This window comes from Aspergillus thermomutatus (genome assembly GCF_002237265.1).
Source record: "Aspergillus thermomutatus strain HMR AF 39 chromosome Unknown NODE_108, whole genome shotgun sequence".
NCBI classification, from domain to species: domain Eukaryota; kingdom Fungi; phylum Ascomycota; class Eurotiomycetes; order Eurotiales; family Aspergillaceae; genus Aspergillus; species Aspergillus thermomutatus.
Genome location: NW_020798157.1, coordinates 1 through 16,063, shown reverse-complemented (window position 1 = coordinate 16,063; position 16,063 = coordinate 1). Strand labels below are relative to the sequence as shown.

At 50.0% G+C, this 16,063-nt stretch overlaps 6 protein-coding genes across 6 annotated transcripts; 4 read left to right on the top strand and 2 right to left on the bottom strand.

Annotated features, from left to right (window-relative positions):
* Positions 1-1,202: 1,202 nt before the first annotated feature.
* Positions 1,203-2,751, top strand: CDV56_102168 (Ygr210 GTPase family protein; the record flags this gene model as incomplete). Its single annotated transcript, XM_026755787.1, has 8 exons — positions 1,203-1,479; positions 1,547-1,640; positions 1,700-1,731; positions 1,788-1,999; positions 2,061-2,266; positions 2,314-2,493; positions 2,548-2,668; positions 2,725-2,751. The coding sequence occupies 8 exons, from the start codon at positions 1,203-1,205 to the stop codon at positions 2,749-2,751; spliced, it is 1,149 nt and encodes a 382-aa protein (XP_026613993.1).
* Positions 2,752-2,922: 171 nt separating this feature from the next.
* Positions 2,923-3,393, bottom strand: CDV56_102072 (uncharacterized protein; the record flags this gene model as incomplete). The annotated part of the gene is made up of 1 exon (XM_026755691.1): positions 2,923-3,393. One exon carries the CDS (start codon positions 3,391-3,393, stop codon positions 2,923-2,925), a length of 471 nt encoding a protein of 156 aa, XP_026613992.1.
* A 365-nt stretch (positions 3,394-3,758) lies between these two features.
* Positions 3,759-5,437, top strand: CDV56_101783 (SET domain-containing protein; the record flags this gene model as incomplete). The annotated part of the gene is made up of 3 exons (XM_026755402.1): positions 3,759-4,040; positions 4,117-4,643; positions 4,705-5,437. The coding sequence occupies 3 exons, from the start codon at positions 3,759-3,761 to the stop codon at positions 5,435-5,437; spliced, it is 1,542 nt and encodes a 513-aa protein (XP_026613991.1).
* Positions 5,438-8,406: 2,969 nt separating this feature from the next.
* On the top strand, positions 8,407-11,239 carry facB (C6 transcription factor FacB/Cat8; the record flags this gene model as incomplete). The annotated part of the gene is made up of 5 exons (XM_026754557.1): positions 8,407-8,896; positions 8,950-9,263; positions 9,325-9,605; positions 9,671-10,028; positions 10,091-11,239. The coding sequence occupies 5 exons, from the start codon at positions 8,407-8,409 to the stop codon at positions 11,237-11,239; spliced, it is 2,592 nt and encodes an 863-aa protein (XP_026613990.1).
* A 1,532-nt stretch (positions 11,240-12,771) lies between these two features.
* tktA (transketolase tktA) lies at positions 12,772-15,312 on the top strand (the record flags this gene model as incomplete). Its single annotated transcript, XM_026753865.1, has 6 exons — positions 12,772-12,825; positions 13,074-13,216; positions 13,271-13,355; positions 13,408-13,702; positions 13,768-15,131; positions 15,199-15,312. The coding sequence occupies 6 exons, from the start codon at positions 12,772-12,774 to the stop codon at positions 15,310-15,312; spliced, it is 2,055 nt and encodes a 684-aa protein (XP_026613989.1).
* Positions 15,313-15,619: 307 nt separating this feature from the next.
* CDV56_100058 (uncharacterized protein) lies at positions 15,620-15,900 on the bottom strand (the record flags this gene model as incomplete). The annotated part of the gene is made up of 1 exon (XM_026753677.1): positions 15,620-15,900. A coding segment is annotated over one exon (281 nt), but the record flags the coding sequence as incomplete, so codon positions are not given.
* Positions 15,901-16,063: the final 163 nt, after the last annotated feature.

Below are 16,063 nucleotides of genomic sequence, written 5' to 3'. Positions count from 1 at the left end.
TTGGTTTGCCTGTTCACCACCCGAAATGAACATTGAGCGGGTCTTCGATCAAAATCTCTCCTATGATGCACTGAAGCCCACCTTAGCCGCTAATCTTGTCCTTGGCAGGCGAGATCTCTTCTGTGGTGGGTTGTTGGAAGTCCGGTTGTGTTGTGCCTGGGGTACCTTCACTTTGCTCCACATCTTCATATCGCTTCATGTTTGCAGACCTGCAGCACTGTCGAAGACGGAAGATGAGGTCTGTAGTCCCTGAAACCCAGCAGCGACGGAATTCGCTCTGTTTCTTTGTCCTTCTTGCACCTTTTCAGAGCTCGTCAGTCATGAATTAGTCGTCATCAAGATCTGCAGGGACCATGGCTGAGAATATAGGTGAATTCGCGCCCATGTTGGCCTGTAATACCCCTGAATAAACAGGAACTATCCAATAAGAATTGCAAGAAATTATTTTTTGAGTGATGCCTTAAGAGTAGTACCTTCAATGCCAGTGCATCAACCTGATATCTCTGGGCCAGGAGCATTTCTCGTGATGCCAGCCTGAATGTACTGGGACTCAAATGAGAGTTCTTGAAAGGCAGATCACGGTATGGCAATTAAAGTAGGTAGTTCAAGGTTGGGTCATACACCGTAGAATGACAGTCCTAGAACTGTCTTCCTCATCTTCCAATAGCTCTACGATGCTGCTTCACTGAGCCTTTTACAGATATCGGGCCAATTTCGGGGCTTGTACACCGCCTTCCGGAGATAGACGGCAGAATCTGAAATGTCCCCGCTGGGTCAGATGCGAACTTTTTTGGTCTGTATGAGTTGGACGACTATAGACAGCGATTTTTGCTTTTTCCTTTTGCGTATATCTAGGGCCGCCGCTGCACTGTCATTATGCCAAGAGACCCATTAATTGGGCTGGTTGGAAAGGTTGGTTCCCGCTGCTATCTCAGAAGATAATGCCGCTGATTGAGTTGAGGGGCATTTAGCCTTCCAGCGGGAAATCCACAACGCTGAACAGTCTTACAGATGCCAGTTCGAAAGTTGGTGAGTTGTTGATAACCTGAATATCATTTGTGTAGTACTGACTGGTTCCTCTTTTGCAGGAAACTTCCCGTGAGTGACCCGAAACACCATCTACTGCCTTTTCTGCCTCCGTCGCCCGAATGTTTTGATGCGATGACCGCATACGATGCGCTTCCAGACCATTCTGATTCTCGATGTACAGATTCACAACCATTGACCCTCAGCGCGCCATTGGCTATCTTCAAATAGAATGTGCCTGTCAACGCTTCAACGTTTCAGACAAATGTAAGCCGAATTACGGTAGCTGCGACAACGGCCGCCGTTCCGTCCCTATCGAGCTTTTAGATGTCGCGGGTCTCGTCCCTGGAGCACACCAAGGTCGCGGTTTAGGGAATAAGTTCTTGGACGACCTACGTCATGCGGACGCCTTGATTCATGTGGTGGATGTCAGTGGAACAACTGACGCAGAAGGTCAGCAATCGTCTCCTGCGTTTATCTCTTATCTCTCAATATCAGCTAAGAGGAATCGCGACCTTAGGAAAGGCAACGCGCGGATATGATCCATCAGTAGACATCGAGTGGTTACGATCTGAGATTGTGCGGTGGGTCTTGGGTAATCTGATGCAAAAATGGTACGATGCGATCCGGAGAGACTTCCTATTTTTTCCACTATGCTTATGGTCATACGCAGGGGCTCTATCAAAAGAAGACATGTCGCGACAAGTCAGTCAATGTCGCTTTCCCGCAAACTTATCAAAATGTATTGACTGTGGACTCAGAATCGACGGCTGTGGAGACATTACAAGGTCAATTCTCCGGATACGGAAGTACATCAGCGACTGTTGCGCGCTGTCTGGATAGGATCGCTCTGAAGGAACCTCTTGAAGAATGGTCGGACGAGACGATTGAGCGGGTAGTCCAGGCTTTCATTGATGAAAAGTTTCCTACCGTTTTCGCACTGAACAAGATTGACCACCCTGACGCGGATAAGGTTGGTTCCTTCTTCTACTCCTAGAGTCATGCTGGAATTCGTGCTGATAGAAGGAACCTAGAATATCAGCAAGATCGCCAAGATGCAAGACCCAAAGTCAATAGTGCTATGCTCCGCGATATCGGAGGTGTTTCTTCGAAGATTGGCGAAACAGGGTTACATCAAGTATACAGAAGGCAGCGAGTTCTTGGATACACGAGAAGATCTCATAGAGATGGGTGATCCCGATGGAGGCGGTCTAAAAGAAATGGACGAGAAGTTGAAGAAGTAGGTATGCCCAGCTGGGACAAGAAGACCTGGTTAACCTCGTATAGCCGTGTTGAGAACCTGAAAGATATGGTTCTCTATCGCTTTGGCTCCACTGGAGTGGTGCAGTGCCTCTCGCGAGCAGCGGAACTCTTGGGACTTGTGCCGGTTTTCCCTGTTAGGAACGTACACACATTTTCATCTGGAGCCGGAAATGCCGTGTTCAGAGATTGTGTTTTGGTTAAGAAGTGGGTTTCTTCGCGATCGGAACACCAAAGAAGTGTATAGCTAACGTTAAACAGGGGAAGCACGGTGGCTGACGTTGCCCACAAGGTTATGGGTGACGTTCCCATCTCTTACATTGAGGGTGTTGGCGGCACCCGAGTGTCTGAGGATGAAATAGTCGAAGTAGGGAAGCATGATGTGAGTCGCTCTTTGTATCTGAGCATTTTCTTTGCTTGCTAAGAATATTTTTGCAGGTCCTCTCGTTTAAACCTGGCCGATAGACCTGAAATATCATTCCATCTATGTACAGCTGATGTAAGGCAATTTCTGTAACGAGGCAACCACATGCCACGAATTATACAACGGCCAATTAAAGGCCACGAACCCAGGAAGAACTAATAGCCTCAAGCGGTCAACTGGGGTGATCAAGGACCCTTCTATAAATCAACATGTTAGCCAGCTGAAACATTACCGACAACAACAATATCCGCTGATCCGGTAGCACTCACCTGAGCTCTTTCATCATTCATGCCGATTATCGGTTCCGGCGCCTTAGGGTGTTCCTTTTTAGCTTGACGCTCATGCTTGAGACCTTCCCTCTCCGTCACTCCCTGCTGCTTGGTTTCATCTGCGATGTTCGAGCTTTCTTCTTTTTCCTGCAGCCCCGAAGCGGAAGATTCTGCCTGAGGATCTGTCGTATCACCGTTTTGCTTCGTTCTCTTCACCGCATGCTCGTCGGGCGAGGAACCCTTCCATTCTTGACCTAGAGAACTGTTGAGGCGGGCTCTCACATTGCCAGGGGTGGGAAACCTGGCAGGTTGCCAGACAGATTGGAGCGGAAGAATAGAGACGCGGGGAGGGCGCGGAATGAGCAAGCTTTGGAGCTTTGAAGTTGTAGATGGGAGGCGAGGGTTACTAGGCATGTTGAACTGCGGTTGTGAGTGTTACTTGTTCAGTGGTAATATCCTTGAGTTGTAGACCTCAGGTACAAGTACAATGCTTTATTTAAGTAAGGTTCTGGACTCCAGGAAGTCCCTTTCGAGCCGCTGGAGGCCGCATCCCAAGCAAGGCCCATATCGAGTGACGGGATGTTGTATGACGTCTGGATGCTGCAATGGTATGGACCAATCGAGACTGTAGGGCTTAGGGTTGAGCTTCCCCAACTTATCGATAAGGACATGGGAGCAACAGTGGGGCTGCTCAGCTGGCGGAGCGTGACAAGTTGGTTTCTTGAGGTAATTGCGTCAGGTCTGTCTGATGGTCAAAATTATCCCAGTGACGGAGCAATATGCGACGCGACTATCTCCCTATTGAGGCTCTGCCTCCCTGGACAAAACTCAATGGCATTTCCCTCGAGGGAATCGCTTTTCGGAAGCTCCATGGCGAGGACGGGACAGACAAGGGCTCCGCGATCGTCGCGACAGCAGAGAAAAATGGCGAGGAAGCTGAAGCAGACACTCTTCTCACGGTTCCATCCGAGCTGGTACTCACTTTCGAGTTCGTTCACAACCATGCAAAAATTGATCGCTACCTTCGGGAGGTCCTAGATGCCGTTGGCGACTTTGGCAGGGTATGTTATAGGTCACCATTACTATAGATCGGCTCTTCGTCACTTGTCGCATAAGACGTCGAGCTAATATGTACAGACAGCTAGAGGCGCGATTCTGATCTTTTTAATTCTCCAAATCACGCATGCAAGCCCAGACTTTGCCAACGAACACCAAAAGATCGGCGTCTCGAACCCTTGGACAGAGTACATCAAGTTTATGCCGGCGTCTGTACCTCTACCGACATTTTACTCGGAAGAAGAGCGCGAGCTTCTACGTGGGACATCGTTACGAACTGCAGTCGATGCGAAACTTGGTTCTCTTGAGAAAGAATTCGAGCACCTACGCCAAGCTACGGAGAATATACCCTGGTGCCAGGGGCATTGGTGGGACGAGGATACCGGGAAATTCACATTCGACGACTGGAAGTATGTCGACGCCGTGTATCGGTCACGAGTGGTCGATCTCCCCAGAAGTGGGCATGCGATTGTGCCATGTGTTGATATGGCAAACCATGCCTGTGAGGACTTGGTGAAAGCCAGGTATGATGAGGATGGAGCCGGAAACGCTGTACTCCAGCTTCGAACCGGGAAGAAGCTACGTGTCGGCGAGGAAGTTACTATATCGTAAGTCTTGAAGATGACTGTGAACAGGAGACGCATGTTGATGGGAGGTGGCATGATATAGGTATGGTGATGAGAAACCAGCCTCGGAGATGGTATTCTCCTACGGTTTTATTGAAAACGAACGAACGAACGCGAAGCAGATCTTCCTCGATCTGGAAATTCCCGATGATGATCCTTTGGTAATGGCCAAGCAGGCATTCTGCAAGGAGGTCCCTGGGGTACGAATCACCAGGGCTACTACAACATGTCCAGAGCCGACCAAGACCACTTGGGAGAGCCCCTTTGTATGGTGGGCTTGTGTAAACGAGGAAGATGGCCTCGATTTCGACGTGGTGCAAACCACCGACGGGGGAAAAGAACTAAGAGCTACCTGGAAAGGAGAGGACATGGGAACGCCAAGCCGCCTCAAGGATTTACTAGCAGCGGACCAATTATGGGATATTTTCCAGCTTCGTGCGGTTGTGCTTATACTCGAGCGACTTGAAACCCAGCTGGTGATTCTGCGGGAGACTAAGAAGCTAGTTGCTGAAATAAGCAATGACGAGGACATGCGTACGCTCTTTCGACCCGATGTTTTAAATACAATATCTAGGTTGCGAAGGCTAGAGGGTGAATTGTTGGAGTCGAGTATTGAGGACCTCATGAGCAGCGTAAGTGTTGATCCTACGCCCGTTAATGTTTGCGAAAGCGCTAACCACTATTTCGTCGTGCAGAGACAGGAATTGATAACATCTGAGACGGTCACTGCGTATCTCAACCAGCAGTCCGAGGACGTAGAAGAGGATTTCTCATAATGATAATCAGATTGAGTTTGTAAGATTGACACAGTCCTGACTACGTGAAAGTTTACAGGCATAACCGTTTAGGTGTACTTTTCATTGATCGCTATATGGTTCATTGGCTGTACCAGAAATCCAACGCCACTAGAAGGATCTAGTAATAATAATAATAATCTCAGAGTATCTCGACTTCTCCAATCCCGGAGTCGGACTACCCCAAAAGCGAGACTCATAATACACAATTAATTGATCAAGACCCACTACGGAAGAACCACGAAGCAGCCATGCCCGATTTCTTCCTAACATATTTATTGAGCCATTGGTGGGGTACGACTCCGGGGTAGAAGAACGGGGACAGACGGGACACTGGGGGAGGGCACTCGGGGATCTGCACCAAATTTTCGGGCTCCTGGGGATGTCTGGTACCGTTCGCGTCAACGTTTCGAATAGGTAGGACTCCTGGGCCACGAAATACGAAACTTTGTTTCGTTCGTTTCTAGTCCAAATAAGGTATGTAGGCCATGCGAGCGGCTTGGGGAGAAGATGGATGACGTTGTCTAATATCCACTAGGACCTGGGCTCTGGCCATGCACACGCCAAGAAAGGCTGGAAAGGACCCTGAGCCTATGAAGGCATGATTATGGCCTGATGCAATCGTGTACTCCGTATGCTTCCAGAAATTCGACTAGAAGGATTCCGGGGTCCTCAGACTAGGCACGAGTTTTCGCCAGCCACGAGGGAATCATGCCATGCTGCGGTAGAATCTGCTCGACAACGGCAGATTCAGGTGTGTTGCAGGAACTCTCAGGCTGCATGCCTAGCGTCATGACACTCATGTTGTCGCTGGCTGGTATGATTGAGCTGGCCGCGATACTCGCAGTGTGCACCCGCTAACGAGCACACCTGCTGAATTTAGCAACTTCAGAACAGATCTGCAAACGTGGACCACGGTGACTGACATACTACTAGTAGTCATCTCCATAGAGCTCAATCTTGATCGAATTAGTTTTGTCCATTTCATGGTTGGTGGAGCCGGATCCTGGCGGATCCCAAATATTGATAAACCTCTCGCCTCCACCGTCGCGGTTTTCTCGGTCAACACTCGGCATGCAAGAATTAAACTCTTTTCAACGGAAAATCAGGCTTCTGAAGACATGATTACTTCATGGTTACGGTCATGTAACAATTCAAGAATTCAAGAATCTTGGAAGATCTGTGGCCACTGTATAATCGCATGACTGAACTTTAGGGTTGGTATGGTGTCTTCTGATCTTACTGGATTTCAGCAATCAACTCGACAGGCGATGGTATCCACGAGGATCCCCCGCGATTTTCTCCAGCTGCGAACGGACGGGGCACAGAGTGGCAAGCTAACTTTACCTTAACAGAAAAATGGTTCCGAATCTTCCCTCCCAGTAGTAAGGGAAATTCCGGCCAAGACTCGGGGTCCATCCACTATTATGTTTTGTATCCGTACCTGTTGCTTGTATTATTAAAGGCAGACTTTGAAGAAAAGAGAGGATGTGCACAAATATGATAAATTGGGAAGAATCCTCGTGAATGCTTCGGGCTGTAAGGGTTCTAGGGAATAATTCGGCGGGATCAGCCGTGGATAATCTCCTCATGGCCGCAAACACAGACTGGTGAAGTGGTGACTGCGAAAGTGAACCAACATCCAATGTCTTATTCGCTCATGACATCCTTCGTGTGCCAAGGCTCCAGCTTTTGAGTTCAGAGCTCGCTAGTCAGGGAAAGCGTCTTAATCCTTAAGGCCAGGATTGCGGAGAACTTCTTCCCATGGAATGACCATGGAATGGGCTGAATCTTTGGAGTTGTATTTTATGTGATGTGTCCAGGGGCGGCTAATGCTCTGCTTAATAGAGCTAGGAAAAAAGCCTTGTGTGGATGATAGACGATCATCCATATTTGAGCATCGATCCATTCATGCCTAAAGGGAGACTACGATGGAACTATGGATTTTAGCGGCTTCAAAATAGTCACGGATGCAAGGCATACCTGAAAGACTGGGCTTCGCATCCCATGAGATACTACTTACCTCTTTTTTGCGGTAAACTCTTTCATTCGGAGAGGCTGATGTAAGTGGACAGCAGGTTGATGCATCAGTGTCATCATAAGGATACCTAATCTTTGACGGAGGAATGCTAAGAGACTGCGTCTGCCATGGCGCGTGGCAGTGAAACCGCCCAGTCGAATACTTCTAGAGTCTTTCCCCCAGATTTCGCCTCCACAAAAGTTGTTTCATGACCGAAGAATGGCGAACACTCACAGCTAACCTAAACTTATGATCGCAACATGACGGTAAACCAGATCTTTATGAAATGCCGACAACCAAGAAACTCTTCGGAGTCAGTAATTAAACCTCAAGTCCTCAACGATCGTTCTGGATAGAACCCCATCGAGTAGCCGTAAGTGTAATACCGTATCGACTAACCCGCGGTTGCATCTTCGGTGTCCGCTGAGCAAGTGAAATGCAGTAAAACATCAATTGCTATTGGCTGTCCGGCTTGAATGCAACCCCACATGGCTGCCTCTCCACAGGCCCCCTGACACGCTCCGGGAAATGGGTGATTACACGTTGTAATTCTTCGTAACAATATTACTCGGTCCATTCGGTACTCACTGGATAGGTATTTCCCACATTATCCCAAACAGGCTCGATCCCCCGTTTGTCTTGCGTCTCCTCTTCTCTCCTCTTGTCTTCCGTCTTACTGTCACCACTAGATACTCCTCTTTCTCTTTGACAACATATCGATTCTTTTCAAACATCTATGCAGACATTCTAATCTCCACTCTTCTAACATCTCGGCTGCGAGACAGCTATCACGCTTTCCATATCTTGATCGTCGCCTAACCTTACCATATACAGTCATCATCCTGACCCTCCGCTTGTTCGGCGTTAACCACCACTTCGAGGGCAAGCATCATTTATTCGGCGGCAGATGCGTTAAGAGCATCCAGCCAAAATGCCTGGAATTCTCCCTATGAAAGTCATCAAGGTCGGCAACGGCTCGCAAAGTCGTATAGCCCAGGCCTGCGATCGGTGCAGAAGCAAGAAGATCCGATGCGACGGAATTCGACCATGTTGTACCCAATGCGCAAATGTCGGTTTCGAGTGCAAGACAAGCGACAAGCTTAGCCGCCGAGCGTTCCCTCGAGGATACACGGAATCATTGGAGGAACGAGTGCGGACCTTGGAGGCGGAAGTGAGGGATTTGAAGAATCTGTTGGACGAGAAAGACGAGAAGATCGATGTGCTGTCACGTATACACTCTTTTTCGCCAGTTTCGCAGCAAAGAGTTCACGCTGCGTCTCAGTCACCGCCCTCTGCTGAATCTGCTCGCCCCAGGGTGTCCGAGGCTGCCGAAGAAGTAATTCAGATTCCCGAAGTATCATCTTCGACTGAGCCACTTGATAGTCAGTGTGTCGGTCTTTCGAGTGCTCGCGGATTCCTAGGTATGATGATTACAGTCAGTGTGGTACCGGAACGCCTTGCTAAGTTTGTCCAGATATTTTCGCAAACGAACTCAAAGAGCAGGGACGGCCTCTTTCTGGCATTTCAACTCAGGCTCTAACAGCCGCGCCTCCAGTTATGTCTCATGCTCGCGTTGATCAAGCCATTAAAACCGCCCCACGACTTGTCTCTGACCAGCTCATCAACATCTTCTTCCAAGAATGGGCACCTTTATATCCCGTCGTCCATCGGCCGACCATACTCAAAGCCTATGAAAAGTATCTATCGAACACAGAGTCTCTGCAGGGCAGCACACATGACATGGCGCAACTGAACTTGATTTTTGGGATTGCTGCTCTTGCCTCCACTGTAAGAACCTGGATTTGGGCTTGCATTTTGGACGGACTTCGGGAGCTAACAGTGGGTTTAGTCACGAACCAACCAGGATCCCACCTTCTTCGAAGACAACTGGTCCTCAACCCTCGAGTCTTTGTCAAGCAATATCTCTATCTCGACATTGCAGTGCTACGTCCTTGCTCAGATGTATTGTATGACCAAGGGGGACTACACAGGTCTTCTCCGCTATCGCGGCCTCGCCGTTGGCCTTTGCCATCAACTGAGGCTCCACCAGAGCCAGAAGCGATTCTCTTCCAACCCGCTCGTTGCTGAGACTCGTAAGAAGGTGTTCTGGTGTCAATATGTCCTTGATCGGTTAGTTCTCTGTCTCTCTTCGATCTCTTGAATTCTTGAGGGAATTTTTGCTCACGTGGCCACAGTCTTACCGCTGCTTTGACTGGACTGCCAGTCCTTCTGCGCGAAGAGGATGTTCGTACTGAATACCCTGAGGACGTTGACGATGAGAATGTCACGGAGACGGGCTTCTTGCCGACCCTGCCAGGGGAGTCCACTCGTATTTCGAGCGCCCTCGCACTGTTCGGAGCGTCCCGAGTTCTGAACAAGGCTCTGGAGTATATTTTCCCTTCAGACGGTGGTTATGAGGTATCGGTGTCGAAGATGCGCTCGGTTGCCGAACAGTTAGACGCATGGGTGAAGGCCCTGCCTGCTCACCTGCGCCTCGAATTCTCCCAGGACAAACCAAGTACAAACATCACGAGTAGCCGGTCACCCCTTCTGGTAAGTACTCTGGGCCGTTGCTCGCACCGATTGTGCAGTAAGCTAACATCCGTTTTACTCAGTCTCTGGTTTACTACTATACCCGTTGCCTTATTCATCGGCCCGCTGTCTGCTTTGGCGAAGAACATATTCGGTCTCCATCCATTCTGGCTACGTTTGACTCCTGCAAGCATATTATTCAGATTCTTCAGCTACTTGACGAACGGCGCCTTTGTCTCTCGATCAGTATCAACCGGAAAGAGCTGGTGTTCACTTCTGGTTTGGGTCTTTTGTGGCAAAACATCGGGCTCAAACGCGAGAGCAAGCTCCTCAAAGAGTGCCAGAAGTTGCTTGCCGCGGTTATTGACCAACTCGAGCCGGAGTCGGCTCGAGCGGCAGCAGAGTTTAGCTCGGTAGCCAGTCTGTTAGTTTCCTTGGACAGTGGCAAGCGCGGGACCTCCGTCAAGACCCAGTCCATGTCCCCACCCGCACAGAAGCCGCTCAAGTCACCCAAGAAGCAGCTGCAGTCTTTGAAATCACGGTCGGCTAGCGATGAGGCGTCAAGTCAGCCAACCGAATCGCTGTCGCGCAGAGCGACCATTTCAGGTGCCAGTGTTGGTGCCTCTCACCGTCATATTCGATCTTCCAGTCGGGCTAGCTTGCCATCAGAACACTATCCCGCCCCACAACAGGCCATGAATAGGGCTTACTACACATCGCCGTCTATGGCACATGAGCACACACAGACCATGTCGAGCTCGGCTCCCTCGAATGCCGCCGCTGGTGCGATGAGCATGGCGGACTGGGAATTTGTTCTGAGTGACATGGATCACGGTTATTCGAACATCTTTACCGGCATCTACGGGGGCAAAGAATGTGGTGAGGACAGTGGTCCATTTGCGTCTTTGACTGCGGGGTACCCTCATCAAGCGGACCAGAGTCCCATGCCGCCGTCTGCGTCGACAAAGGATGTTCCGGGTCTGTCACCCGAAGCGTGGTCGGCGAGCAGCAGCAGCGACATGGTGCCGAGCCACGAGGTAAACCCGGCGCCGCAGAGCGTCCTCAGTTTCTCCGAGGAGAGCATGAGTGCCGAAGATGGGCTGCCATACCATGACCTACAGCTGCCTCTGGACGATTTGGATCCATTCCGGGGCATCATGATTCCGGCAGTGGAAGACGAACTTGATGAATTTGGAATGACTCACGGCTGGGACCGACGGCTGGCCGTCTGAGACTTGTTATGCTTTCTAACACCATGAGGGATTTTGTATGAACTTGGGCTATCTGGGCGCGATCAGGGAGGCGAATTTCTTTTATATCTTTCTTTTCGCCATGATACCTATTGTCTCTGGAGTTTTAAGGTTTATGAGTCTGTTGAGCAGACATCTGTTTCGTCATCTTAGGTGAATTTTGAAATGTTCTTGGTGTTAAGGTCATATTTTACCATATATATGTCATTTATATTAGGTGTTCTCCAAACCAATGATGCTGTTCTATACATGCGGTGGCTAAATCTACTTGCATGTGACAACTGGCAAAGTCATACAGTCACATTTGAAACTGACAACTGAAGTAGATATCTAGAAGCAGAAGATGGATAATTGTCGAGCATGATAGCCGAAATGCGAACAAAAAATTCAAAATTTTTCACCATTAGCAGACCAGCCGTATAGTTAGCTATCTACCTATTTACCCGTCGCATCTCTGGTCTTGAATTCATGGAAAAATTATGGAGTACTGCGTAGAATAAATCGGAGTAGCGTCCTCCGGACCCAGCATTGATGGTGAACATGGAGGTCTGGACGGTGTCGGTTACTAATAAGTAACTACTACGGAATACTGTCAAGACATAGACTCGCTCACGGAGTACTGTGAAGCGCTGCTATGTCGGCATTATTGCTTTTTTGCTGTGGAAGTTTGAGGGTATCGGTTTCCACGGAGGGGAAGCATTGGCAAATATTCCTCCTGGGGTGAAATTCAGTTGCCCGCCGATCGGCGTCGGCTAATGTCAGTACTCCTACCTACCTTAGGTATGCTTCGAGGGGTCTTGACGCTTGAGTCTGAGTAGTCAACGGCAATTATTGACCTGAAGATTTCTTCATTGACCCTAAGGTTCAAGATTGATATTGATATGATAAGGATGACAGGAGTAAGCATATGGTAATTTTTTGCTATTATGCTAAATGCTGACTCTGCATGCGTAAAACTGGCAAAACTCCGCGGGAGAGAGGATGCCTGAGGTATAGACGGTGATAGCTGTAGTGGGGGACTGCTGCAGAGTACATCGGCACTTCGACAGCTCACCAGTCAGCACAGCACAAGGTATGGACACAGAGATTGAAGCTGTGTTCTATTCCATGTCAATTGGCAGGTTATATCTACATCATGGCCGACTTTTATAGCAAATCATGTAAGTCGGCAAACCCAAATCCTACGGAATCCTGACCATCCCAACAACGTCAATCGAGCATTCGGTGAGTTGCTGCCCCACCGCCGACATCATTTCCTTCCCCCCACCTTGTCTCGTCCCCTCCAACCTGTCTGTCCGTCCGTAGTAAGCAACCACTGTAGCACACTACTCCCCTCTCGCAACCTTTTCTTACTCCTCTCTCTCGCACGCTTTCTCCTGAAACCCTCTTCTTCCTAAAGATTTTTAGAAGAAAGTTTGTTGAATAAGTACCATCTCCCTCCCTTTTCTCCCCGTCTCCCCGTCTCCCCTCTCTCATTTACATCATCTAACATTCCAGAAAAGAAGTTAGCAATCATGGGTTACACCGAATTGGATCAATTGGCTGTCAACACGATCCGTGTTCTTGCGGTATGCTCTATCTGGTTCCCTTTTCATATCGTCATGCCTCTACAATACCCGATTCGATGGTGGTGGTGACGGTTGAGATGCTGCTGTCATCCAAGTGTAATCAACAGCTGGTCGCGGAACATCCCCCTCAGTGTCGAGGACAAGCTCGGATGACGGCTGTTTTTCCTCAATCAAAAAGCCATATCTCAGCTCCATCTTCATGGCATGGAAAGCAATTCATTGAAGCAGCGTGCTAATCACTCATTCAGGTCGATGCCACCTTCAAGGCCAACTCCGGTCACCCCGGCGCCCCCATGGGCATGGCCCCTGTGGCCCACGTCCTCTTCAACAAGTTCATGAACTTCAACCCCAAGAACCCCAACTGGCTGAACCGGGATCGTTTCGTTCTCTCGTAAGCTCCCTCGGCCTAGGATGGAAGATCTCAATTGCTAATGCTCTTCACCAGGAACGGCCACGGTTGCATGCTCCAATACGCTCTCCTCCACCTCTTCGGTTACAATGTTACCATTGACGACCTGAAGAACTTCAGAGTATGTTTGTCCGTGAGTATCAAGAAACGGAGCTTTTTCTAATCCTGCGTAGCAACTTGATAGCATCACTCCCGGTCACCCCGAGGCTCACGACACCCCTGGTGTTGAGGTCACCACTGGTCCTCTGGGCCAGGGTTTCGCCAATGCTGTTGGTCTGGCCATTGCTCAGGCTCACACCGCCGCCGTCTTCAACAAGCCGGGCTATGATCTTGTCAACAACCACACATACTGCTTCTTCGGTGACGGCTGTGCTATGGAGGGTATTGCCAGCGAGGCTGCCTCCATGGCTGGTCACTTGAAGCTCGGCAACCTGATTGCTATTTATGATGACAACCACATTTCCATCGGTAAGTTTTTACAGAAAGTAAGTAAGCTTGATAGCTCAATTACTAATTGTGGTGATTTTATGTAGACGGCGACACCAAGTGTGCTTTCACCGAAGATGTCATGAAGCGTTTCGAGGCCTACGGCTGGCACACCGTGTGGGTCAAGGATGGTGACCACGACCTCGAGGGCATCGAGGCCGCCATTCACGAGGCTAAGAAGGTCACCGACAAGCCCACTGTCATCCGCCTCACGACTACCATTGGTTTCGGTTCCAAGCTCCAGGGTACCGGTGGTGTTCACGGTAACCCTCTCAAGGCCGATGACTGCGAGAGTGTCAAGCAGAAGTTCGGCTTCGACCCCAAGCAGAGCTTCGTCGTTCCTCAGCAGGTCTACGACCTCTACCACAAGCACGCCGCCGAGGGCGCTGCTAAGGAGCAGGCCTGGAACCAGCTCCTCGAGAAGTATGCCACCGAGTACAAGGCTGAGCACGCCGACCTTGTCCGCCGTCTCTCCGGCAAGCTTCCTGAGGGCTGGGAGAAGAGCCTTCCCACCTACAAGCCCAGCGACGCTGCCGTCGCCTCTCGTAAGCTGTCTGAGGCTGTCCTCGAGAAGATCCACGATGTTATCCCTGAACTCATGTCCGGTTCCGCTGATTTGACCGGCTCCAACAACACCCGCTGGAAGAACGCTGTCGACTTCCAGCCCCCTGTCTACGGCATTGGTGAGTGGTCCGGTCGCTACATCCGCTACGGTGTGCGTGAGCACGCCATGGCTGCTGTCATGAACGGTCTCGCTGCCTACGGCACCATCATCCCCGCCGGTGGTACTTTCCTCAACTTTGTCTCCTATGCCGCCGGTGCTCTTCGTCTGTCCGCCCTCTCCCGCGTTCGCGTCATTCACATTGCTACCCACGACTCCATCGGTCTGGGTGAGGACGGTCCTACCCACCAGCCTATTGAAACTCTGGCCCACTTCCGTGCCCTCCCTAACTGCATGGTCTGGCGTCCTGCCGACGGCAACGAGACCAGCGCCGCCTACTACTCCGCCATCACCGCCAAGCACACTCCTAGCGTCCTCGCTCTCACTCGTCAGAACCTGCCTCAGCTCGAGAACTCGACCATCGAGGCTGCTCTGAAGGGTGCCTACCCCGTCGTCGAGGCCCCCAACGCCGCCGTCACCCTCATCTCCACCGGTTCCGAGGTCAGCATCTGTATCGAGGCCGCCACCTACCTCAAGGAGAAGCACAACGTCGTCGCCCGTGTCGTCTCCGTTCCTTGCTTCGAGATTTTCGATGCTCAGCCCAAGGAATACAGACTCAAGGTCCTTCCCGACGGCATCCCCGTCATGTCAGTTGAGGCTCTGTCCACCATGGGTTGGGAGCGCTACTCTCACGAGCAGTTCGGTCTCAACCGCTTCGGTGCCTCGGGCCCCTACAAGGAGGTCTACAAGGTAAGACTTTACTTCAAATTACCACCTGATAAAAGAAAAAGCCAGTACTGACTTGTTCTTTGCTTAGAAATTCGAGTTCACTCCCGAGGGCATCAGCAAGCGTGCCCTTGCTACCATCGACTTCTACAAGGGCCAGCCCGTGCGCTCGCCCATCAACCGTGCCTTTGAGCAGATTCTGTAGTCGTCTTGCGTTAGCGTCATGATGGATTTCCTTTCTTAGTGTCATGTTTACGGTTCGACGAATTCCTGTTACTTTAAATATTCTTATCGGTCCTATCTCCCCATGGTTGTTGGTGAACTCTTCTAGATTTAGAGGATCAAAATAAAATTTACGTCAACTTAATATAGTCGCCGTTCTTAGCACCCCTGAGTAGTAGTTAGTGTGAATACCTCTTAGAGAATATACAACAAACCCAAAAAAAAACTCGATATCATAAAGAACATCATTTTCATTGAGATTACATTTACATGCTAAGCGTAATTTTGATTCACGCATCCAGAGCCTTGCGGGCAAAGTTGGGTAGAACGAAGCTGGCCCGGTGAATGTCCTGGTTGTAGTAGCGGCACAGACGCTCCTCCTCCTCGCGGGACCAGGTGCGGACGGGCTCGCGGACATTGCGGTTGGGGTCCTTGCAGCAGACCATGAACCCGATCTGGCCGGAGGGATAGGTGGGGATTGTGGTGTAGGCGTATTCGGCGACGGGGAAGACCTCCTTGCAGGCCTTCTTGAGGTCGGTGATGAGAGAGAGATGAAGCCATTGGTTCTCGGCTGCGAGTAGAACACGAACCCAAACCGATCCCGTGTGGGGAGTCGGGTGGTTTGGGACGCAGACCAGTCAGCTTTTTTTCCCTGTTTTTCGATAGAAAGGAAAAAAGAGTAAAAAAATACAAAAAAAAAAAAAAAAGATTAAAAAAAATAAGAAGAAAATAAA